Source organism: Platalea leucorodia (assembly GCF_965183815.1).
Source record: "Platalea leucorodia genome assembly, chromosome: 2".
Classification (NCBI taxonomy): Eukaryota; Metazoa; Chordata; class Aves; order Pelecaniformes; family Threskiornithidae; genus Platalea; species Platalea leucorodia.
The window spans coordinates 68712698-68736984 of record NC_138824.1 but is presented as its reverse complement, the minus strand read 5'-3'; the positions used below and the strand labels follow the sequence as shown (position 1 = coordinate 68736984).

Here is a 24287-nt window from a genome sequence, read left to right as displayed (position 1 = left end):
GAATGTTAAGTTTACCAATGCTGTTTAAGAAATGTCTGATGTAAACCATCTTGTTACTAACATGTATTCGTTATGATCTGCTGTTTTCAAAGGTGTGACTACTGGGTTTTTTTTTTTTTTTTTTTTGCTGCATGGATCAACAGTAGAGTTTAAAGCCAAACACTTTTAAATCCTGAAAGGAAATGGCTAAAATCTTTAGTAAATTATAGCAGAAGCAAGCTGTATCCATTCTGCCTTTTTCCACTAGCTTACGTAATTATTTTTGGAAACACCATTGTGTTACTCGGTGCCAGGAAGCACCATTGTGCTACCAAGTACCAGGATGTTTAGTTGTGTTTCTGCTGAAAATAATTATGGATGTGTTTTTTTTTTTAGAAAGTTGTGTGTTATTTCCAAAGACAATGGCAACACTGTGATTTAACAAATAGAATTGTGAAATAGCAGCCCAGAACCTGTGGAGGCTAGAGTGGGGTGAATGAATCTTGTGTAGCTGAAACGATGGCCTGAAGAAAGTAGTTCTTGGTCATATTCAGCACATTTTCTTTCTCATCTAGAGTTCAAGTCGAATTAAGCACTAGAAGAAGGATATGGGCCATGACCCTTAAGCTGAAAACCACTCTTGGAATGGAAAACTGCAGTTAAATCTGAAAGGTTTCTTGGGAACTTTACTGCCAGTGTTTACACCTTGATTATAAAGTTTTAAGAGGGATGTTTACCTGCTTTTTTGTATGTTCAGGAAAATGCAGAATGTGCAGTTAATTCTCTGCAGAATTTTCACTTGGGGCATGGAGATTCCTGAAAGGAAGCCTGTGTTCCAGATCTGAAGACATTGTCAAAAGATTTCAGGAAAATATTTCATGGTTATTTATGTGCTCCAGCTGCAGTCTGGAGAGACTAATTCTGATGTCATTCTTAAGGTTGATCCACCATCTTATTTTATTGCTAGTACACATGGGTGTTGAGAATTACGTTTTTTCCAAAATACTACTCTTCTGCAAAACCGAAACATTTGCATAGGCAAAATCAGCTTCTATAAATGAAGTTTCTGAGAGGCAGACTGACTTGCTATGTAGTTGCTAGAAGTACAGTGTAAGGACACAGCTATTTACAATTAAGAAGAAACTTCTGAATAAAGTTTTCTTTAGAAAAAGATGCAAAAGAGTCTTTTGCATCCCAGGCTAGTTCCTAATGGGATGTAAAGACAAATACCCCATCCTTGATTACATTTCCATAAAAAGGGAGAAGGCAAGACGACTCTATTTCTTTCCATTTTGGAACAATAAAAAAGCGAACTTATAAAGTGAACTATTATTCTTTGGCTAGTTGTTGTGTGGAGAGCTGAAAGTAGATGTTAGGATTTCTTAATTCAGGGTTTGTTTATACTTCAGTGTTTAAGACCTGAGTATACACTCAAGCAATACAAAATAAACTTCCTAGAAGTAGAAGGTCTAAGATGGCATCCACTCTCTTCATTATAAAAGTTTAATTGTTGTATTTGGCATTTATTAAGGTGTCATAGTTACAGTAACTGTTTTGACTGAGATTCTGGAAATGCTTGTATAAAGACTACATCTTAAGTACACATACAGTCAGTCTCAGTATCCTGTAATAAATTCTTTTAATATATTATATAAGGTGTTTGTTTAACATCATTTGGCTCACAGCAGATTTCTCTGTTGTCATCATAATTAATCCCCATTTGTTCATAAATAGGTGTTCACCTACTGTGTGTATGCATAAAATGCCCATTGACTAACAAATGGGAATACAGTAGTCACTAAGAGAAACAAAATTACCATTTCATAAAATCAAGTTAAGCCTTTTGTTTGCTTCAGAATTCTCAAAATTTCTGCTCGGAATGCCAGTAGGGGATTAATGAAAGTAATAGGTTAGGTCTTTTTACACTCCATGCATATTAAATCGGTTGAGGCACTGACAAACCACTCCATGTCCATGGAAAAAATTATAAGCAAGCAATAGCCTTAAGGTAGCCTAACCAACAAAGAGCCATTCTTCTTAAGAGAAGATTTTAAACTCTGATTTTATTGTAATTCTACTTTTCCGTACTGTCTAATGGAAATATAAACGAGACCACTGCCAGAGGGGTTTATTTGGGTAGTCCATGTTACTGTACAAGCACAAGACTTCTATCTCAAGCTCTGCTACCCACTGTCTGAAATTGGCTATGCTTGCCAGACCCCTACATCTGGGGGTTTTGATGGCTAGCTTTTTCTGTTTTGTTTTTAAAAACAAATGGAAATAAACAGCTCTCATAAATGCGTATTTTTGCTTTATTAAATTATCTTTTAGTTACATTGAAGAGGGAGAGTAAGATGATGTTGAACAGAAATGCATGTCATTGGGCTTAACCTTCTAAGGTCCTTTGCCTTACATTTTGCCAGAACGATTTGGAATATTGGTATACCCACTTTATTTGTTGGAGGCAAATAATACTAACTTTATGCATCACATGAATAGTCGTAGATATTGGTTAAGTTAAAGTGAATTATGTACCTTGTACTTAGTGAAAACAGTGGTAAACTATGAGCATGTCATGAATGTCATACGTTTTTCTAAATTGTTTTGTCAAACCCTTAGGTATCTAAGTAGAAGAAGATGGCATTTAAGAGGCTTTCTTCTCTGAGCAATTAGTTCAAGTTCAGCAAAGATTGTAGTGATTCGCAGTTGTTTCCCAATGCAGTGATCAATGAAATGCCTATTTAGGCTATGTAAAATATCTTCTACTGCCACAACAAACATTGCTTTTAGACTTGAGGAGATGACGCCTGTAGAAACTGGGCTTCTAAATATGTAAAACTTTGGTTTGTCCAGCTGCTTTAAATAAAATTTCCATGCTTGGTCTGTCAGTAGGCACTGTTAACAAGCACTGATATTTTCAGAAGGATAAATTAAATGTTGTGATTTCCTCTAGAAGTCACAGCACTTGAAATTTTAGGGGAAAATCACTGTGTATAAGTCTTTGCACTTGAGTAGTTCTGGTAAGTTACGATGAAGGCATACCATAAAAACTAAACTTTGCTGAAGGAAGTTTACTCATTCTGATATAGTAGAGTACAGCCTTCAGAATGAGGTTTTACTTTTCCTGAGGATTCCTGAGGAAATGATCTGTTTTTCAGCACGGCACACATGCAGTACTCTTCCTTACTGATTTGATTGCCTACTGTACAAGTTATGCAATTTTTCTCTATGAGAGTACCTAAGAAATGTTTTGATGACACTTTTGTAGAAAAAATTACATATATGATCTCTCTTTTTGTTTTCAGAGAGCTATTGCCTATCTCTTTCCTTCTGGCTTATTTGACAAACAAGCCAGGCCCATGATGAAGGTAGGATTTTTTTGTTGCATTTCTGAATAACTGTAGCATGATATTTTAAGTAATTTTTTTCCTTTTACTGATGTTTATTTATTTACTTACAGCATCCTACTGAAATTTTTCCAGAGCAGAGAAGTAAGTGTTCATAGATTTTTTTTTTAAATATTTCTAAGTATTAGAATTTTTGCATATGTAGAATTCCTTTATTTTCACAGATTTATTTTTTCCCTTGTGTTCCTCGTAACTGCTGAGACATAAGCAGTAAAAGTCTGATCTGATATTCTGATTTTTAGGATAAAAAATACTGCTGGATTCTGGAATACCAGTGGCCTTTTCAGACATCTCGTTAACTGACTATAAATAAATGTTTTTCATTGTTTAAAAATAAACAATAGGTAGGATGACGTGCAGAATCCATTGAAGTCACGGGAAAACCTTTTGTTGAATTCAGTAGCTTTTTGTCACAGCTGTCTATCACAGCCATAAAATATTCATTAATACTATTTTAAACCAAAAGTTTTCCTGGTAACTTTATTGCTCTAAAAGCTTAGAAATTACAGCTTTGAAATTGCCAGTTGAGAGAATAGGGAGAGTGGAAACTCTCCCAGTCGTGTCTCAGTTTTGACCTGAAAGTGCTAACTTTGTGCTCGTGTCCGTACTGTTTTTGGTTTTGCTCCTGAGACACCGTATGAAGTCCCAGTTGTCAGTGATATGCCAGTATGTTGGTCAGTTGGTCAGTGAGAACTTCACTGAAATTGCCAAATTGATTTTCCATAGAATATTTAAAAGATATGTCAAAACCTGTTGTCCACTTTTGACTCACGTTTAGTATGAACTAGTAGCATGGGTGTGAAATTCTACATTTGCTGAGCTACCAAGTCCCAGATGGACACTTGTGATTATCTGTGAAATCTTACCATTTTCCTTCCTTCCTTTTCCTGCTCCTGGAATTAATTGATACTTGATGATTTGGGGGCTTTGTGTGTCTTTTAGAAAGCTGTCTAAATTATCTGAAATTTTGGAATTTCAGCTTTCAAATGGTATCATGCATTATTTTCTAACTTCACAGTATTGTGAAGTAAAAAGTGGAAGGTGAAAGGGTAAGACAGAGTTAATCATTATGCGATTTTAAAATCCAAGGGCTGTTTTATGGCAGAATTAAGCTGCTATTCTATGTTTTCAGGACTAAAGAATTCTTTGAAATGCTAGCTGTGTCCTGAGGAGCGTAAGAACTAATTAGTAAAAACGTATATCTTTGTATTTACATCTAAAAATAACACTTCCAATAAGTATCTCTTTTAAGGCAGCTTTGTCTTGCCTGTGCACCATGTCTTTGATGAAGTACGAAAACGTAAATTTATACTTCAGAATGTTCCCTGAACAGTAATTTCAACAAAATATGCTTTCACAGCTGCATACATGGAAATTCACACATTCCACTAGTAGCATGTGTGGGTAAAAACCCCCTGTATTCCTTCTGTTCTAGTAATTTTTGCATCTTTCCATTCCACTTCTGCCGTATTATGTCTTAATGTTCCAATGCAATACATATCGTGCTTATCAGATGGGTTCTTGGAGTCTTATCTTTGTCTATAGCTTGTAGATAGCTTCATCTGAACTTCACTGGATAAAATGGCTGGGAGTTTCTCTAAAGTTCAATTTGTGAAGAGCTCTCAGGTTTTTATTTTTGTCGCTTTTCTTTATTTGGAAAAGATCTTTGTCATGTTATGCTTAAGTTTGATTTTTTCCGAAGTTGAAATTTATTTGTCCTTAATTAACATTTTTTAAATGATTGAAATAAACCGGATCTGCTGAATAATGTGGAACGTATGTTTTCTTGCTGAACTAATTATGTAAACTATAGCATAGGTCTTTGTATTTAAATATCCCAAACGTATCAACATGAACAAGTCCTAAAATCAACCAAGTTCTGAATACAGTTGTGTTACCTGCAAAAGACAATTGCCTGAATAGTTAGTTTAGTTTAGACATATACTAATAAAAAATTTGCTCTGGGTTTAAAGCACTGTTTTCCAGAGCTGTAAATCTTTCGTCTTTCACAATCATGATGTAGATTTCAGTTGTCTCTTAATTTGTCCTTCTTCCTGTTCTAAAATGGATACTTCTATCTGTAAGACCAACTATACAGTCTTTGAAAGTTTATTTAAGATGTACATGAGGGATTCCCTCATGTTAAACGATATTTAGAAATATTATATTAAATATTTGGTTATAATTGCAGATGGAGATTGGTTTTTAACAAGGTAGTCTAAATCATTAGATTTCCAAACAGGTTGAATACCTGTAAAATGTCTTTGTTCTCTGATATTTAAAAAGGTAATCAGTATTATGAAAGAGGTTTATAACTGCAATTAAATACAAGGGGTTTTTAGAGAGTATATATTGCTTTCTTGTCTAATCTTGCTTTTTATTAGAAATCCAGTGGGGAGAAGATGGCCGACCATTTCACTTTCTCTTTTATACTGGCAAGCAGTCATATTACTCATTAATGCATGTAAGTATGTTATCTGTAATAAATAATGTTAGCTCCCAGTCAAGTGCATGTTGTTCTAGAGATGCATATCAGGAGCTCCTGAGTTTACTCATGTTTTCACAGTAGGCCATAATATCACCGCTGAAGCTAAATGCAATGTATATTTTTATGTCATGATGTCCATTATTAGGGGCATTTTTATGTCACATTTAAGAGAACAGACTACATAATAGTTCTTGCTTTAATTTTTGGTTTATTTTACAGTTTTGGCTGTGGACTGGGTTTGACTAGTCTGAATGCTTTCTTGTAGGCTGTATCTGGTTAGTAGCATAAGGTTAGTAGTGGAGAATGCATATACAACAAAAATGGCTATTTCTAGAAAAATTTATTGTAGAATAAAAAAATAGTTGTGGGGTTTTCTTCCCCCCCTGAAGGGCAAAGCTATAGGAAATGTTATTTGTGCTGACATTCAGTGTGAAGAAAATTTGCATTTAAACTGCTTAATTGATTTTTCTAAGACTGTTCCATTCATGCAAACTTAAGGCTTTTTCTGATTAGTATGGTTCCAGGAGTAAAGGATCTGCATCTGTTTACCTTTATGAAAAAAGCTGTATCTAATAGAATATCACTAGACCCTGGGTCTTAACATGGATTATGAACAGACATTTCATATCTGACCATCAATGGCGCAAACATTATCTGCCTCTTTAGAAGAGTTTATAGAAAGAGGGACACGTTTCTTACGTGTACTTATAGAAGACAAAAGCATTAATAATGTATGCAGAAATATTTAATTGGACAATCGTGCCAGATTTTGTTTCCTCATTAGATAGTCTTAAAAAGTTAGTTCTACAGTTAGTCTGTTGTCAAAAAAAAAAAATGTTATCAAATTCAGTGCACAGCTTTACTGACTGTAGTGTTTTTATTAGAATTATCTGATATTTATTTGCGTTCTGCTTACCCAAAGGACAAAATCCCCACTTGTCAGGTACATTTATTTCTTTGGGAGAATAAAAAACACCCCCCCCCCTCTTTTTTTTTTTTTCTTTGTTGTTGACCTTGGGCAAATGAGCTTCATGCCCTGGCAGAAATGAAATGAATGATAAATGTAGAGTGTGTCTTTGCTGAGTAATGGAGCTGCAGCATAGGCTTTCCACAGAGGTTTTCTCCTGCACAGCCTGAGGCAGCCCGAGGACCCCTGCTGTTCATTTAAATAGGTATGTCAAATCTGCCTCGAAACGCCGCTGGTTTGATCTGTGGTAATATTTGTGAAGGTTCCATATGGACTTGAGCCCCCTGCAGTGCTAAGAAATAATGTACAACGCTTCATGGTGCAGACGCAAATTTTCTCTGAAAAGGGATGCAATGCTGCGTTTTAGCTGTCGGAGAGGATGATGGAGCTGACGCGCTAGGCCTGTCAACTTGTTACACGGATGGGTTGCACGCAGCGAGGCTGTGGAAAATCTGTGCCTTTTAACTTTTCTACTTAATCACGGTTGTAGCATTGCCTTTAGACTGTATGCTACATTAATTCTCTTCCTGCCTTCTGCCTTTCATCCCAAGTTTCACGGAAAAAAGTAAAGCATGCAGGTCTTGTAGAGGAGCCTTATCAAACAGCTGTCATCTGACAAGCCATTTGCATTTGTTTTGGCTGAAACAGAGCAACCCAAGGGCAAGATGTTTTGTTGCATTCCATCATAATGAAGAAATTACAAATTTTACAAGGAGCACAAGTTTATTTTTAGCTCTTCCTAGCAGTTAGAAAGCGTATGCAAGCTTGCCTTGGAAATCTCTAAAAGAATAGTGTGGATCTTGTTTCTAACAGCATGGCAACCACCTTCAAACAAATTGGTTTGACAGATGCATTTTTCATTAGTATAGCGTACTGGAGTGTTCTTCGACTGTTTCTAAATATTTTCATGAAAGAGGCTTCTCTAAACCTAAATCCCTTAAGTGAGGTTTAACGGAGTTTTTTTTGTCAGCCACATGAAAGCCGAAATCTGCATGAAATTCCCAACTTTGTTTTAACCTCTTATTAGACTAATGTGTATTTAAGAAAATGTATTTTTGAGTCTCAAAGCTAATTAATTCAGCTAGGGAAAAAAAAGGGTTGTATGTTAATACAGTCTAGTGTAAGTAATCAATCCCATTTGAGGATGTCCTTTAAATTGCTACATTAAGTCTAATAAATCGGATAAACATAATAGTTTAAACTTGTATGCCATTAATTACTACATAGGCTCATGTGGAACTTGAATTTTATTAATTGCTAGTAATATAACTGGTCACAGCATTATTTGTTTAGTTAATAACTGCCAGTATATATGTTATTATGACTTGAATATTAAATGAACTTTCATAAAGGATATTTGCTTTATACTCCATTGTTGTCTTTGTTCTGCCTGTTGAATAAAGTTTAGCTGTAGGGAAAAGGACAATTTGTTTTTCTTCTGATAAACAAAAGAATGTTTATTGCATGAAACACCATTCCACAAATTTTGATAATGTATTTGATCATCATTTAACTGAAAAGTTTTTCAGAGTAATATATTTTTGTAATGTGCAGAACAAGATGAAGTGGTCTCTTCATAGCATTCTGTCTAGCAAAATAGTAATTTTATGTAATTGTGCTGCTTGTACTTTTTTAGAAATATCAGAGGTTGTAGATCAGGGGTAAATGCTCTAACAATAGAGCATTTTAACTCTTAAAAACCCAAAACCTAAAAAAACCCAAAGTATATGCTGAAGTCAAAACCACATAAGAAGCAAAGAAAAATGCAAACTGTGATGTAAAATGTGGGCTCTGCAGCATATTTTAATCAAAATGCTAAAATTTTTTTCCAATAAAAATCTCTCCTTCTAGGGTTCCATTTGCTAATTTCTTCCCTAAATTTTTTATGCAGGGTAAAATAAAAATATTTATTTTAAAAGCGAGCATCCTTGTAGAGATCTGAAATTTGATCTCTCTATTAGAAATTGAAGCGTTTTAGTACGTAGCCAATCTTGTAAAATCAGCTATTTTGATTGTGTAATAGCTGAGTTTACAAGACACACAGATGTGTACATTCATGAATTGGACTATTGAATCCTGAAATGATTAGTAAAATCTTCACCTGCCAGCTTTGAAAAAGCAAGTGTGTCTTCAGAAGCTTTCTTTTGCTGTTAGGGAGTGAAGATTTGTCAGATAAATTATTGGGCATTACGTGCGATTCCTGATTTTGCAAAGGCTCATCCGAATACTTTACTTCACATGTGAGTGGTTCTTTTAGTCTGTTAACTTCATCTCTGTACAGAGATTAAATACATGCGTTAATTTTTTTTAATACTTCAGACCAAAATTTTATTTTATGAGAGATACAAGTCCACTTTCATTGCCAGAAATATGTAGGACATTATATTTAGCGTCTCTTACACTTCAAAATACTTTACTACTTTTTAATGTCGTTTGACTCCATCCCCTGTGTAAAGGGTTCTTTGTATGAATGGACCTGATGACTGTAATGTAACCAGAAGGGTTTAAAGAGGTAATTCTGATTCTTAGAAGTGCACATTCTTAGAACTTAAACAGGCTGTGGAGTGTCGGTGTTCTTTGGGAATACCTAGGAAGGGTCTTCAGGAAAATCTGTTTGCTGTTCCAGCTGTTGTAAAGCTTGCTGTGTTGTTGTAACAATGAATTTCTGAGGCTAAAAACTAGTGGGTGGCAACCCATATCTCATTTTATTTGCCTATCTGTAGTTTCTGAATATGATGACAAAATCCTTAAGCCTTGCTTTAACTTGTGTCATGTTACCTGAAAATACTTCGGTTGGTCTTTAGAAGCAATTCCAACTATAGTCAGTCTAAGGTAACAACTGTGATTCCCTCCCCCCACCCTTTTTTAAAGAACTGTGATATAGCTGTGTTTTTGTTGAGGTCCTGGTTCATGTATTTTTTGCTGACCATTCCAATACATAAATGTGTATGCCAGAGTATAGTGAAGATGATGGGTATTTGTGAGGAGGCAGACTGGAGTCTGTTTTTGCCAGGTAGGAAGGTGACACTCTGTGCCTTGTGAAGGCAAAAGGTAAGCCGAGAGGCTAGCAGTAGAGTGAAAAGCCTCCTTATACATTTATAAGACCTAGTAACCCAGTACCTCTTCTCATCATCTAACACCAAAATACCTTCTTCGTGCCTGGTTTGACTTCCTCCAAATGCAGAAACTCATGGAGCTCACAGGAATCTCTAAGCCTGTTCCAGCTGAGCTCTCCCCAGATTGTTGCGGGGCAGCCACAGCCCTCCTTCCCCTTCTCTTCCCTCCCTCTGCAGGCCAGAGCAGAAGCTTCCATACTCATTCTTTTTCATGTCGAACTACAGATGCTTAAAAACTGCTCAGTGTCCGGCACACCTCATGCCCTCTAACCTGAACGGTGTCTGTGCTTTTCATGTATAGTCGATAATTTTTGCAGCCTAATAGTCGGCTCTGAACGGAGCCGTTAAGATTAGACTTAGACTGATTATTATTAGACTGATGTGACATGAACCTTGCCCAAAGTAGTGCTACCATATCTTGTTACCTTAGAGATCTACGGATATATTTGTGAGGTTTGGAAATATTTGAAAATATTATTTGTTGTGCTCTTTTCTATGATGTTTCCTGTGTTTGAAGATAGACTAAAGTTGAAAAATTTTCCTAGTTCCTATCTGATACAGTTATCTCTATCAAAAATAAAGGATTTCTGAAAGGCATACTTCTATAATATATGCATTCTTATGCTGTGTCAAAGAAAAGTGGGTAATTTTGTGCTACCGGATTTTATACCGTGGAGTTATTCCAGAAATACTTTTGTTCCACTGTGCTGTTAAAAATGTCACCAGTGACCTGCATCAGAGACTTCAGTGAATTGTCCCTATTTAAGTGCTTTGAGTGCAGCTCAGATAACAATCTGTTCTTAGTTCATACAATTTAAGTACAAATATTTTTAGTATATGTGTGGGTGTATTTTTATATTAGTGGATAAATCAGCTTGAACAGTAGGTGTTTATAACTAAGCAATGGGTTTATGTTTTGTTTGTTTGGTTTTTTTAAAATGTAAACTGTGCAGAAGTTTCATTGCATCCTGTTGCAAATCCTAGTATTATGTTTAAGAACTAGTATTTCATTGGTTAATTTCTGACAATACAGAGCTGTCTCACATTTCTTCTTTTAACTGTTTTTTGTAAATAATATGAAGAAAGAAAAAAAACCCAGCCATTGTTCCTTGTCCCCACTAATTCTTGCACTGTAATTGCTTTCTAGTATTTGCTAAAACTCATTATATTAATAAGGTATATGAAAGTGATAAGCTTTCTATTTTCACTTGTTAATGGAAGTAAATTATTTGGCGTATAAGTGCTTTGTTGTAGTACAACAATCCTGTTTTGTTTCACTATCATTTATAATTATTTCTCCAAATACTCCTATTTATCTTGTGGTTTGAATCACTGTTGTAATTCAGAGCATTAGATGTTATATTTTAGAACCAAATAGTCTCCAAAAGCTTCTGAACTGAAAAAAACCCTGAAGATACTTTATTAAAAGCATGTTTCTTCTGTAATATTTTCCATGTGACTTTTTGGAATATTTTTTTCCTTTTGTTTTTCTGAAGTGGTAAATCATGGTCACAGCATTGTTTGAAAATAATAGCATAGCTAAGAATTTCAAGAAGACTGTTTAAAAAAATACTGAAAATTCAGAGTAAATATATCTGTAATGTTTAAAAAACAGGAATTCTGATTATAGTAAACGTACAACTTTATGTGTGTCCCTGTAGACATGCCTGGGTAAGAGGGAGTTCTGACTGATACAAACCACCAATAAAGCTGACACTCTTAAATATACAAAAATCTAACTTAATGAAGTTATTTACAATCTTAAACCTTGTCAGTGTTTTGAGGAAGTCAAACTAAAATGTGGATGCACTGATGAAATTATTGTGCAGTATGTTTTGGAGTTACATCCATTATACAAATGTAGTTGCCTTTCTGTATACAGTTGAGAATTTTTTTTAGAAGCATATGTAAGAAGGCAACAAACACTGTTGAAGCAAAATAGCAGAATTCAAAATTAATTACTTTTAAACTGCATATGAAAATATTATATGTACTGTCTAAATGTTTGTTGGGTTCAATTTAACTTGCTTTTTTTTTTTTAATTGTCAGAGCTCTGCTTGTTTTCTGACCTCTGCATTTTAAGTCTTTGGAGAGTAAACCCACATAAACATCTGTTTTAAATAACAAAATTTAAATATTAAATGGAAAAGTGTATTTAAATACTTTTTCCATATACATTTTAGGAAACATATGAAAAATTGCTGAATGTTCAGAAATATCAAGATCAACTGGCAGCTCAAGACCTTCCTCTTCAGAAGGAGAAAAGGTAAGCTTCTGGTTAGAACGAATATTGATACTAGTTTTATTAAGATGCTTCAATATGTTGTCTTGGCACTTCTTGTAGTTCTCCACCCTATCTGCCTTTTATTCCACAAACACATTTTCAGACTTTTTCCCTATGCCTTGTCTAATATTTGTATGGTAATTTCAGGTTGAAAAGTCTTACCTGTAGTATGTAAGTGTGGAGTGCTCACTTCTCACTGCTAAAATAGAGAAACCACCTATTTCTCTTGCTCTTTAATCTCTCCCTACTCTTTTCAATAATCTCTCCTATATAAAAGTTCTGAAGTGTGATTTGAAAAGAAGTGGAGGATATCCAGGATTCTGTTTCTGTATATGAAGTTTTCTAATTATTTATTTAGGAAAGGTTTTTGAAAAAAGAGGTAAACTCTTTATAAGAAAACAAGGCCTTTTAAAATACCAAGTAAGTTGCTTATCTTTTGGAAGAATCCTGAGGCCTAAAGCTGATCTCTTTAATAGTCTTTCATTAATTACAGTTCTTGAATATTTTCACTGTGCAATATTTAACTTGGAGTATCAAAATACTTAATTTCGCTGTTTTTCTTCTAATGGCTTTGAACTGCTAAATTGTCAAAAACTATAGTAATTTTAGGAAAGTTTATTTGGTTGGATTTGTTTACATATCCCATTACTAGTAATTGAATTTAGTTTCTCTTTTTCCTCTTTAACTTCTGTGGTGCATACAGCAAGCTCTACAGCTAGTTAGCTGCTGGACAGAAAAGATACATGTCGACCAGAAGAATGGGAGATGCTACAGTTGTTAGTTTCTTAGTGCATACAGTCAGGATTGTCTTTGAAATGGGTATATGCTTTGAGAACTGTTTGCTTCTCTTAGGCTGTATTCTTTATTTTCTATTTTGAGATTTTTTGCAAGGATTTTTATGATATATTAGAATATTAAATTAGGCAATTCTTTAAAAGAAATGGATACAGCTAGGTAGTTTTGATTTTGGCATTTACTGCTTTTCTGTGTAGTTACTTTTTCACTGTCCAAGTCGTTTTTATCATTGTTCTTGCTGTGTATTTTCTAGCCAGATTTATGTGCCGTTCCAGTTGCACATCATGTTGGTTTGTCATTTCTTAATTTCAGCCATTTGTTATGTATGTTAGGAAGAGAAAGGATTAATTTGCTGAGATTATTTCAATTTCTTAAATAACAGAAGTTCATATTTCTTCATGATGTAAGTAGTGTCCTATGACCCACAGAATATTTTATCATAGATTCACGTTAGCTTCTGAGCAGACAAGAGAACAAATGAATGTAGTTTCTTGGTGTATGCTGCTGAAAAATAACCTGACTCCTTACAGAGCTCAGCCCGTGGATTTAGTGATGTGAAGAATGACCTAAAGCTGGTCAGAGTTGAAAGGTTTTTTTCCCTGTTAGGTTTGTAAAAGCTCAGAGAATTTAAAGGATTTTTGAGCCTTGTTTTCCACACTAGATGTGGTACTTCCTCCGAGATTAGCCTGGATAATTTATCTCTGAGGTGTAGGTAGAGGGTGAGTGGGAAGGGCTGGTTTGTTCCACACCCCCCCCCCCCGAAAATAATCTGTTGTGGACTCATTCTGTAATATTAACTGTAGGTTTAGGACCTGATCTTGAACTGCTTTAAGTTTATAGCTTTTCACATGTAAAGAATTTCATTGGCTTCCCTGGAAGTACCAATATTTAAATGTAAGTATATACTTGAGTTTGTCAGGATTGGAAACTTTTTAGAATTACTGTTAAAACCAGCATTGTTTCTAAATAAACGTTTCTCATGCGCTGACTCAGAAAACATTAAAATACATACTTAAGAAGAAGTACTACTTAAAATCACCTTCAGAAGGAGTGCTTTTCTGAATCACAGCTTCCTTAATGCCACTGAAAACGTTCATTAAGATCGTTTCTAAAAAACCTGAAGAAAGAAACTAGTTACAGCTTTGCGTTAAATTTACCTGATAATGTTGGCATGTATATTTATGGTGGCATTCTGTTTAGTTGGTCACTTTGTGTCATACATATTTCACAAAGATTTATTTCAAGCGTTGGTTTTTCTTTGTTACCATCTCCGTATGAGGCTGTTTTCTTAGAAATTTCTGCTTTTGCTATCGTCAGTGCAGTTTCTGTGCTGAGCAGGTCAAGATTACACAGTGGATAGAATACAGTGCGTCATTGCTGCATTTGACTATGCTTACTCCTAGTGGAGTTTTTTGTATTGATCAGAGGAGTAAAGACCAGAGGCAAGATTATGTTACTTCGGAATTTGATTTCAACGTTCTGTCTTTGATTTTGTTCTTTGCTGCTTGTAAACCAAATCTTTCCTAGCAGCAGGCTTTCAAAACTAAGTCCTAAGTTGTGGGGAAGATTGCTTGCTATTACAATATTACTCTAGCTCCATCTCGGACTTCAGTAATGTGAATAATGTATAGCTGATACTCATAATTTTCACGTGGTTAATTCAATACGTGAAGTTACCATCCCTTTCAAAAGACCGATCTTTTAAAATCAACGTTTACTATAGGAATCAATGTTTACTATAGGAATGTGGTCTGTATTCATTTGTAGTGGAAAATGTATTTCTGAACGAAGACTGTATGTGTGGTCCTTTGTGATGTAACTCTAATTGCATGGTTAATTAAAGGGAGAATATATGTGATATTTTAAACAGAAACCTGGCTGGCAGCAGATGGCTGACTAAGATTGAATTGGAAGAAATGTTGTTAGAAAAACTGTCAGATGATGATGTAAGTAATTAATCTTTCTAGTCTTAAGGAGGCTTGTGTCTTAAATATATGGACTGTGGGTGCATTTTTGGATACTGAAAAGGTACTATGCAGAAGCAGGTGCTATTCAAAAGAATTTTCTTCCTTCTCATAAAGTCTATATATGCTCACAGCACTGTCACATTCATGTTGTCTTGAAAAGTGGCCTGTGTTGCTTTTTTTTATCTAGCACAGTACAGAACTATTAAGGGTTTTCCATTGTTACTAGCATAGTTAAGTTTTTCTCCTGGTAACATTGTGAGGCCTAAAGCACTTGTTCCTTGGCATCTAATTCTGTAGTCAGCAATGGAGTATAGTAACACTTTATAATAGAAATAAATAGCCATTTATTCTAGTTACAGGTGAAAAACGGACAGGGCTAGAACCTCTGTTGCTTACTGTAGAGAAGGGGTAAATGTTCAGTATGGGAAACATGATGGATTTGTGTAATCGTAAACCTGTACAGAGTTTCTGATTATTTAATCTTAAGGAGGACATGATAATGATAGAAAAGTCACACAGAAGGCTGATCAGAAATAAGGAGTCCTTTTTCTTAGTGATTGGCTGCAGAATCAAGTATCAGAAACAAGATACAAAGCTACATAGATCTGTGGTCTGATACAATATCTCTGGTTATATTCTCCGTGATATGAATATGGTGGGAGAGAGGAGGGTTTTGCAGTTTCCCCAGTGTCTGCAAACTGTATCACCGTCTAGATTTGGAGTCCTTCTTTACATGTGTCTCTGGGAATAAGACTATTAATCCTAATAGTTGTATGCTTTTTTTCTCACTCAGAGCTTTTTCAGTCCCCCAAATAGCAGTGGATTTTGTAACATCAGGTTCAGCCAAGCCAAGCTTCAGTTTTCTTTTGGAAGTTTAAGCTTGAATGTGATTAGTACCAGAGAATATAATGCTATTTGTCTGAGCATCCCAAGTATTTTCTCACCTAGAAACAGTGTTCTTCAATCTCTTTTGTCCGTGGACAGCATCATTGCAAAAATAGCTTAGCAGCAGCAAACATGCCCTTTGCTCACTTGTCATCCAGAACAGTAACATGTGATGGCTTCCTTGTCTATGGGCGATGCGAAAAGGTCTCGAGCACATTGTGGTCCATAAGCATAAGTAAGAAATCACTGTTGTAAATTCTCCATCCTGGGTATACCCAGGAGATTTCCTCTATCTTGCTTGCAGTAGAAGCAGTTATGACTTCAGTGTTTTCAGTAGCTCCTGCATTTGTAATGGCTCTTTTTCCTCTGAGTACCAGGAACTGGCCTAGTTGTACAACCAAACAGTTTGGTATTCTTCACTGCTTGGTGTTTGTGCACTCTACATCTGTAAAAGCAGACTTCAGTAAACTAAAAAACAAACAAACAAAACCCAGACAAAAACCCAAAACAAACCAGCCCCAAAACCTTTTACATACTGGCCTCTCGCATGTAAAACCACAGAGCCTCAGCCTATAGGAACAAACATTGTTTAAATGTATTTGAAATGTCTCTGTATGAGCTACCAGTCTTAACTGCTCAAATTCTTATATTTTGCCATTGCAACAAAATTTTCTTTGGTATTTGCATTATTAAACAAAATCAGAGCTATTGATTTTTTTTTTTTCCTTTGCACTCTGCAAGTGAAAAGAGTTGGAAGCTTTCTTCATCTATAGTCTCTCTAATTTTTAAATTTTTGTATTTTTATATTTCTGCTCTTCACTTTACTACACATCTGTGTCATATCGTTAGACAGACGGAGCTCTCTAAGTGATATTAGGGTTCCAGGGGCTATTGCTAGGTTACAAGAAAAGTATTAATTTGTGCAGAAGACTCTGGTAACAGGGAGAAGAAAAAATACTTCTAGTAACAGCTTGTAAGTAAAGAAAACTTCAAAAATAAGGTAATGCTATCTATATGAAAAATCCATTTTAGATGACAGTATGCCTTTGTATCCAGTGACCAGCTGTCTAATGCTGCTGCCAGTAAGACTTCGTAACAGGACATCCCAGCTTTTAGCACCCTGTGAATGGGTTAACACGGTGGTGTTTACTCTTTAATCACATGTTGAAGAACTTTGGAGGGGGGTGTAAGGGGGAAGGAGAACCACACAGTAGCAAAGGATAATTTATTTCGAGAGGTTGCCCTTTAAGTCAAGTATCTCTTGAATTTTTAAATAGCTTGATTGTTCGGTTTTAAAGGAAATCATAAACATTAAAGTAACTCAGCTTGAACAGCCAAAGATAGATAGATAGGTATTTCCTGTATATATTATGAAATATAATCATTTAAGAGGTTCAGTTTAGTGAAATAAAATTATTTCCAAGTCAATGAACATGCTGACTTACTGAAAATGAGGTGAAAATCGTTTCCTTTTGTCATTTTAATAAAACAATAATAAAAGAATGAAGACCCCCCTCACTGTTTTCTTTTTAAAAGTGAAATGAACTTCATTCTAATACAATAATCCTGTATTACAAAGGAGTTGGTTATGCTTTGAATTAAAGTTTCATTGTTGCCTGAAGAAAGAACTAGGTATCTTTAGTCACACAGAAAATGATGCATCTGCATGCTGTTCTTAAATCAGCATGTAGGTGCAAAAGTGTCATCTTGTCAGAAATCATCAATAAAAGTGAAGTAGGAAAGATCAATTATATAAAAATAGAAAGTTTTAGCAAATGCAATTACACTTGCATCCTTTAATGAAGTCTTGTTGTCTACAGTATTCAAGATTTATTCAACTCTTACAAAAATTGATGACGTTGCCATGTGGTGACATCGAGGAGAAGCACATACAAAAGTTTTGCAAAGAAGTTCCTGCGCAGTTACAAAAGGTAGTTATTGAGCCCTTGAAGTATGATGAGCGAGGAGTGGCCTTCAGCACTGGTGAAGGTAATAATTTCAAGCTGGTTGGTAATGATGCAGAATTTTTTCCTCTTCACACTACTTTCTTTATAGTATGTACAACACTGCTGAATGTGTCACTACTTCATTTTTATGTGCTTATGTGTATATTGCATGTGTAATTGGTAATTATGTTATGGCATACTAAGTTATGACATGGCCTGGTAACAAAGTGGAAGTTTTGGCACAGAGTCTATCAACTGTTAGTTTTTATCTGTATTTCTATACAGTAGTACCTCTGTAGAGAGGACCCTGTTGTGCTACATGTTGTAGGATACAAAAGGACTTTCATTGCAAGAGCTGACTCTTGAACATAAGAGGCGGGGGACCGGGGGAACACAGACAGGTATGGAGAATGCCATGAATGTAACAGTGTTGTTGCTTAGCATGAAAGTGGCGTGCTCAGACCACTATGCAACCTTTATCATGACTTTTGTAGGCAGCCCAGCAAAGGGGAATTGCGAAGATGCGAAGAATAAATAGCAAGGCATTTGGATATTTACAAACAGCCTAGGAAAATGCAAAGAGGGAATTCCTAACTTTTTTAAACAAGCGGACGAACCACAGCTAGCATCGGACAGAGACGGGAATCAGTCATGGGTACTGAGACAGAGGGGATGTTAGAGAGAAGCCACGAAGGTCTCTGTATCTTCTAAACACAAGCTGCTTACATTTTCAGTGGAGGGACGCATAGCGGAAGAATGATACGATATGATACATGATATGAGCGATTGCCTAGAGAAAATAATGTAGCAACAACATGGGTAGGAAAGTCTGACAACTTTTTGGACAAAGCTTATGTATATGCACACACCTTATATCTATGCTGTTCGTTTAAGAGGAATCTTGGTCAGAGACGATGTGTATTCTTAAGCAGCAGGCAGCAGATGATAATAAAAACAAAGGTCACAGCGAATTTGAGGGCCAAAATGGCCAGAGAGCTCTGTTCTAGCTGGGTTGGCTTCAAGATGATGTGACAAGGAGATGAGAGCACCAAACTGGGATTCAATCCACACTTGTTTTCAACAGTGTCTTCAGAACAGTAGTTATTGAAGTTTGATAAACATGTTATTTAAGAAAAGTCATCAGATTTTATAAGTTCAAGAACAGTCTTGTTTGTGTCCCATCACCCCCCTAACTTAAGAAAAATGTCTAATTTGTTTCATGATTCCTTTATCAGAATGATTGCTTCCTTTGTGCTACAGAAGATTGGTCTTAGGCTTTAGCACAGAGAATTTGTCATGGTTTAACTTGAATCTAATGCACTTAGAGAACTGACTTTCAGTAGTAATTTCTGAGGAAACTATGCTAAATGATGCATAAACATCGCTTATGCCAGTGTAATTAAAGTGTTAACCTTTTCCCTGTGGGTATTCTTAAACTTCTATACTTTGGTATTATTTTGTAAAGTATTTTAATATTACTAGAAATTGTACTTATGGTAAACATAGGTGTTCAACAAACTGTTTATTTTCATATACTGTGACATCACCAGGTCAAGAAAGTATCCTGATCTACTGAAGTTATGGGAGGTAGAGTGTTACTTCTACCTCCTCCCAACACACACTTGCCACCCCCTTGGTAGACATTGATTAAAATATATTAAAAGCTAGTTGTTCATTGTTTGTATTTATTTCTTTCTCTTAATTTTTTTTTTTTTGCTACCTCAGCCTCCAGAAAGAAACTGTGTGAAAGTGTTGAGATTTGCTTAACTTCTTGGGCACCTGAAGTTCTGTAGAATATTGATTGGTTTTAATTCCTTTAAGGTACAAGAAAAACTGCAAGAGCTTCTGCAATAGTTTATGACAATGGGACTGGAAAAATTACAGTGAATGGAATAGACATTTTACATTACTTCCCAGTGCTGCAGGACAGGTAAGAGCACTATGAAATGCTGTATTCTTACTGTACTTAAATTATTCCCCCAAAAGTTATGCCATGCAATTATATTTTGGAGTGGTGTTCCACAGAGTTGATGCTATGTTCTTGTTTCTGTATAACTATCTGTTTTATGAAAATTGGTCTTGCTTTTCCTCCTAGTTTTCAGGAGTCAGTAGTATAAAAACTGATAGGTAGGCCTTGCTCTGTGTTTCTTGTCTTTCCCTTTCTGAAGGCATGCAAAAGCCAAGAGCACGGACTGTTTTGGATAGTTCAAATTTTGGTTCACTTAGAAAGAGCTTGCAGTTTATTTTAAAAATAAATAAATAATAAACAGTGTCTTTAAGTGTTTCCCGAGAGATTTGAGAACTGTACGCATGTGTAATTACTCTGGCATACAGTAACATAGTGGAAGCAAACAAGGTGAGACGCTTCATGTAAAGCTTCAGATTTTGGAGGATGTGCACAGTCTGATACAGAGAAAACTTCTCATAAGGCTGACATAAGAGGGTTTCTATCCCTTATGTGATGTTTATTTTATATTGTGGTTTCTAAGCTCAGGAATAGAGTGAGAGATTGCTCAGTTTGAATATCCAGAGCTGATGGATCTTGGCATCTATAGATAATTAGTGAAACAAAAGTAATTGTAAAACTGAACTTAAAATACTTACCATTGACATTTTGAATATGCTCCTAGCTGCTAATTTCCCATTTATTTAGTCGATATCAGTAGGAAATCAGAGATATGAATGCCTTTCTGGATCTCTGCCTGAAAGTTAACTATTTTTTTTGTATATACTATGATAAGAAATGTACATAGCATGTCACTTTATATATGTGTATATATTTAATTTTTATTATTTTGATTTTTTTTTTTTATTTTTAGAGAACAGTTGTTGTTCCCTTTCCAGTTTCTTGGCAGAGTTGGAAAACATGACATGGTTTGCACAGTCTCTGGTGGAGGAAGATCTGCACAGGCTGGAGCAATACGTTTAGCATCTGCAAAAGCCTTAAGGAGTTTCGTGACAGAAAAGGAGGTGGAATTCATGAGGCAAGGTAGGAATTGAAATTATTTCCATGTTTCTTAATGTGTTTCTGGTAATTAACGGAGTTAATACAAGGATCGTTAAGGATCAGATAGTGCAAATTTGAGTAAATAATCCCAGTGAAACCTTGTATATTATATGAAAGGGATCTGCATTTATTTATAAATTGTTTTCACTTGTTTCCTAGCATCCTTTGTGTACATTTTGGATGACTTCTTGAGCATTTTTCCATCTGTTCATGACCTCTCTTAGGTCTATTAACCAGCTTATATTGCCTCAACATAGAATCACAAAACATGAATGTATATTCACTAATAAATAAACCTGGATCAGGCATTAGTGAGCTGTTACTGAGATTGTGTTTTGTTTTACTTGGTTAGTCACATCTTGTTCATGTTTAAAAAAGTTAACTTAAACTAACTAGAGAGTCAGCTTTGAAGGGATAGTAATGACCATAAATATACCACATGCAACTAGCCAGACTGAAGGAGCTCTTTCCTCTCTTGCTTTATTTAGAGTTTACAAGTTAGAATAAGGTAGAACTTATTTGGATAACTGCAGTATTTGATGCTTCTCAGTGATTAGATGCCATACTGTTTCAGCAAATACAGAATTATTAACAGTGAGCTTTTAACTATGTTCTTTCTGGACTAGTAGGGAGAATACCTGCATGTATTACTGGCCTGACAGCTATGATTTTTTTCACTCTATTGCCATCCATGGAAGTAAAGCTATCTTCATGCTAGTATCTTTGCAACAAGTGTCTTTGATTATAGTTTTTCAGTACTGACAAGTATGACTGGCTAGGAATACTCCTGTAAACGGACATTGTAATGAGCTGGGTATCTGTAATGAGATCAGCATAATTCTGAACATGTTTTGGACATTGCCAAATATACTTTGGAAACACTAAGTGTACTTTAAAGCAGTGGTCTCCGAAGTGGGGTGTGTGTACCCTGGTGTTGCACAAGATGATCCATTGGGGTGCAGGAAGAAAATCTTAGAATTTCAGTAGTGTATATAATTTATAAATGAATAAATACACATATATTAGGGGTGCATGCTCAAAAATATTTTACTGATAGGAGTGCACAATCTAAAAAAGCTTTGAGACCATTGCTCTAAAGGCTTAAGCAATATAGATATAAAACAATGTGGGATTTTTTTAGTGGTTTATAAGGTAAAATGTGAAGAAAGTTCAGTTACTAAAGAAAAGTTAAAATGTTAGAGGATCTGATGAAATTCCTTAGTGTGTTTTATACTGAACCCTTATCCTTCTAGATGTTACAATGCATATGTAAAGTTATTGGCTGCCTTGAATCCCCCACATGTAGTATATCTGTAATATTAACTAATAACAGTAAACAAATGAGTGCTTTTCTATGTTTTGTAGCTGGATTACTAACATTTGACCCACGTGTGAAGGAACGAAAAAAGCCTGGTCAAGAGGGAGCCAGACGGAAATTCACATGGAAAAAGCGATAAGTCTGAGTATTTAAAGAATGACAGAATGCTACCAGAATTTCAAACCTACTGAATTATGATTTAAAACTATTGTATAAATATATTTAGTAATAAAGAATTTTTCCATTATAACTACTATGTTTTCTCTGTTTAAAAAGCAACAAACAACTTTCTTTAAATTTATTTAAAATTGTGGAAAATCATGGTGTGATTTGCCGGAATGCTAAATCTAAAATAGTAGCTTGAGTGCCAGCTTTGCATCTTAGCTCCACTGAAGTTAATAATGATTTATGAAGCTGGTGGTGGATTATAACTTTTAAAACCCAGTCTATTTGTTTAGTGACTTGACTGTCTAAATTCTGGAATTAGGCAGCTCCTAAACTGGTATTTGGACAACTTTGACATGCCTCCCTTTTTGCCTCACAGGTATCAGAGGATAAGTGACAACTTCCCACCTAAACTATGGTGGAGTCGAGAAGCTAGTGAGAATGGTACTGACAATTGAGGGGATGTTGAGAGAGGAACAGTCACACAGGATAACCTTTGCCTGTGGAATCTGTTGTCTCCAGGATGCCTCCCTAGGTTAAGTAGGGAGTGATTCAGAGCAAGTGCCTAAATTTAGGTGCTCTGAATCACCCTCTGGAGGAGTCAGTTTTTTTCTTCTTTCCCCAAATGCAGAAAGAGCTGGAGGGATTAGGCTGAAGTTAATCTTTTAGAATACTCTTCTCCACCTCTTAAATCTCAAGGGGCCTGATCAAGGAGGTGTGTTCTGAATATGGCTAATGCACAAAGATAGCATTGGACTCTTTGCCAAATACAGTCATAACTTTTCTTTTTTAAAATCAGAAGCAGGAGGTGATGACAGTGCTGCCCACCTCCTGTCTATAATTGTAGCCTTCCAAAATAGATTAGCAGTTACAGCACTCACCCAGAAGCCCAAGGTTTTGGTTTATTGCCAGCTTCCTTCCTGGGACAGAGGTCAAACACACAGAGAAACACATAGAGCTTCCAGGGAAGAACATAGCCTTCATCTTTCCCATAAGAACTGGGCTACAGCAAAAAAGAGTGTAAGGTTCATCTCACCAGGAGAAAGCAGAAAAAAAGAAATTCAACTCAGTAGTTTTAACAGGGCACCTTCCAACTTTCTTTTAATTTACAAGATTTCAGTACTTGGAATTCTTCCTCCCCAATCAGGTTTTCGAAGTGCTAGAGTGCCTGTCCTGCTTCTTATTTGCTGTAGATTACCCCTGAGATGTAACATTTTTGGTATAACAAAAGGTGCTAGCAGGTCACTGCAGGTGATAAACAACTATGAGTGATGTGTATGGGTCATTATTTTCCCGAGCATCATTCAAGAGAGGGCAGCAAGTAAACAGACATCTTGAACTGAGTAAAACAGAGAAGGTCAGAAACTGGGTATGCATCCTTGACTGATGTGTTTCTGATTCCTTACTCCCCAAAGCCGCTCTGTGCTTCTTTTTAACTTTTTTTCTTTTCCATAAGAATACTCAGTAAACTTGGGCAAGATTTCTCATTGCTAATGTAGTTAGTCTCAATCAAAATATGTTACTCTACAACTACCTGAAAGGAGGTTGTAGCGAGGTGGATGTTGGTCCCTTTTCCCAAGTAACAAGTGATAGGGCAAGAGGAAACGGCCTCAAGCTGCGCCAGGGGAAGTTTAGGTTGGATATTAGGGAAAAATTCTTCACTGGAAGTGTTATCAAGCACCGGACCAGGCTGCCCAGGGAAGTGGTTGAGTCCCCATCCCTGGAGGTATTTAAAGAACGGATAGATGTGGCACTTAGGGCCATGGTTTAGTGGTGGACTTGGCAGTGTTAGGTTTACGGTTGGACTTAATGATCTTAAAGGTCTTTTTCCAACCTAAATGATTCTATGACTTGTTAAGTTGAATTCAACAGCTAAGGCACTTCACCTAACTCTTTGAAAAACAAATAGGGGTTACATGAGACATGTTTTGCACTAAGGCAAATACAAAATGGCCTAATTAGC

At 35.7% G+C, this 24287-nt stretch overlaps 1 protein-coding gene across 1 annotated transcript in view; it reads left to right on the top strand.

The window, feature by feature from the left end:
- MRPS9 (mitochondrial ribosomal protein S9) overlaps nt 1-22379 on the top strand; it is a 34865-nt gene extending 12486 nt beyond the window's left edge. The window contains exons 3-11 of the mRNA XM_082304917.1: nt 3285-3347; nt 3440-3470; nt 5771-5850; nt 12141-12223; nt 14907-14982; nt 17709-17877; nt 19656-19764; nt 20654-20823; nt 22207-22379. Of these exons, the coding sequence (XP_082161043.1) occupies nt 3285-3347; nt 3440-3470; nt 5771-5850; nt 12141-12223; nt 14907-14982; nt 17709-17877; nt 19656-19764; nt 20654-20823; nt 22207-22298 (873 nt within the window). The 3' untranslated portion in view covers nt 22299-22379. The remainder of the gene's footprint in view (nt 1-3284; nt 3348-3439; nt 3471-5770; nt 5851-12140; nt 12224-14906; nt 14983-17708; nt 17878-19655; nt 19765-20653; nt 20824-22206) is intronic.
- Nucleotides 22380-24287: the final 1908 nt, after the last annotated feature.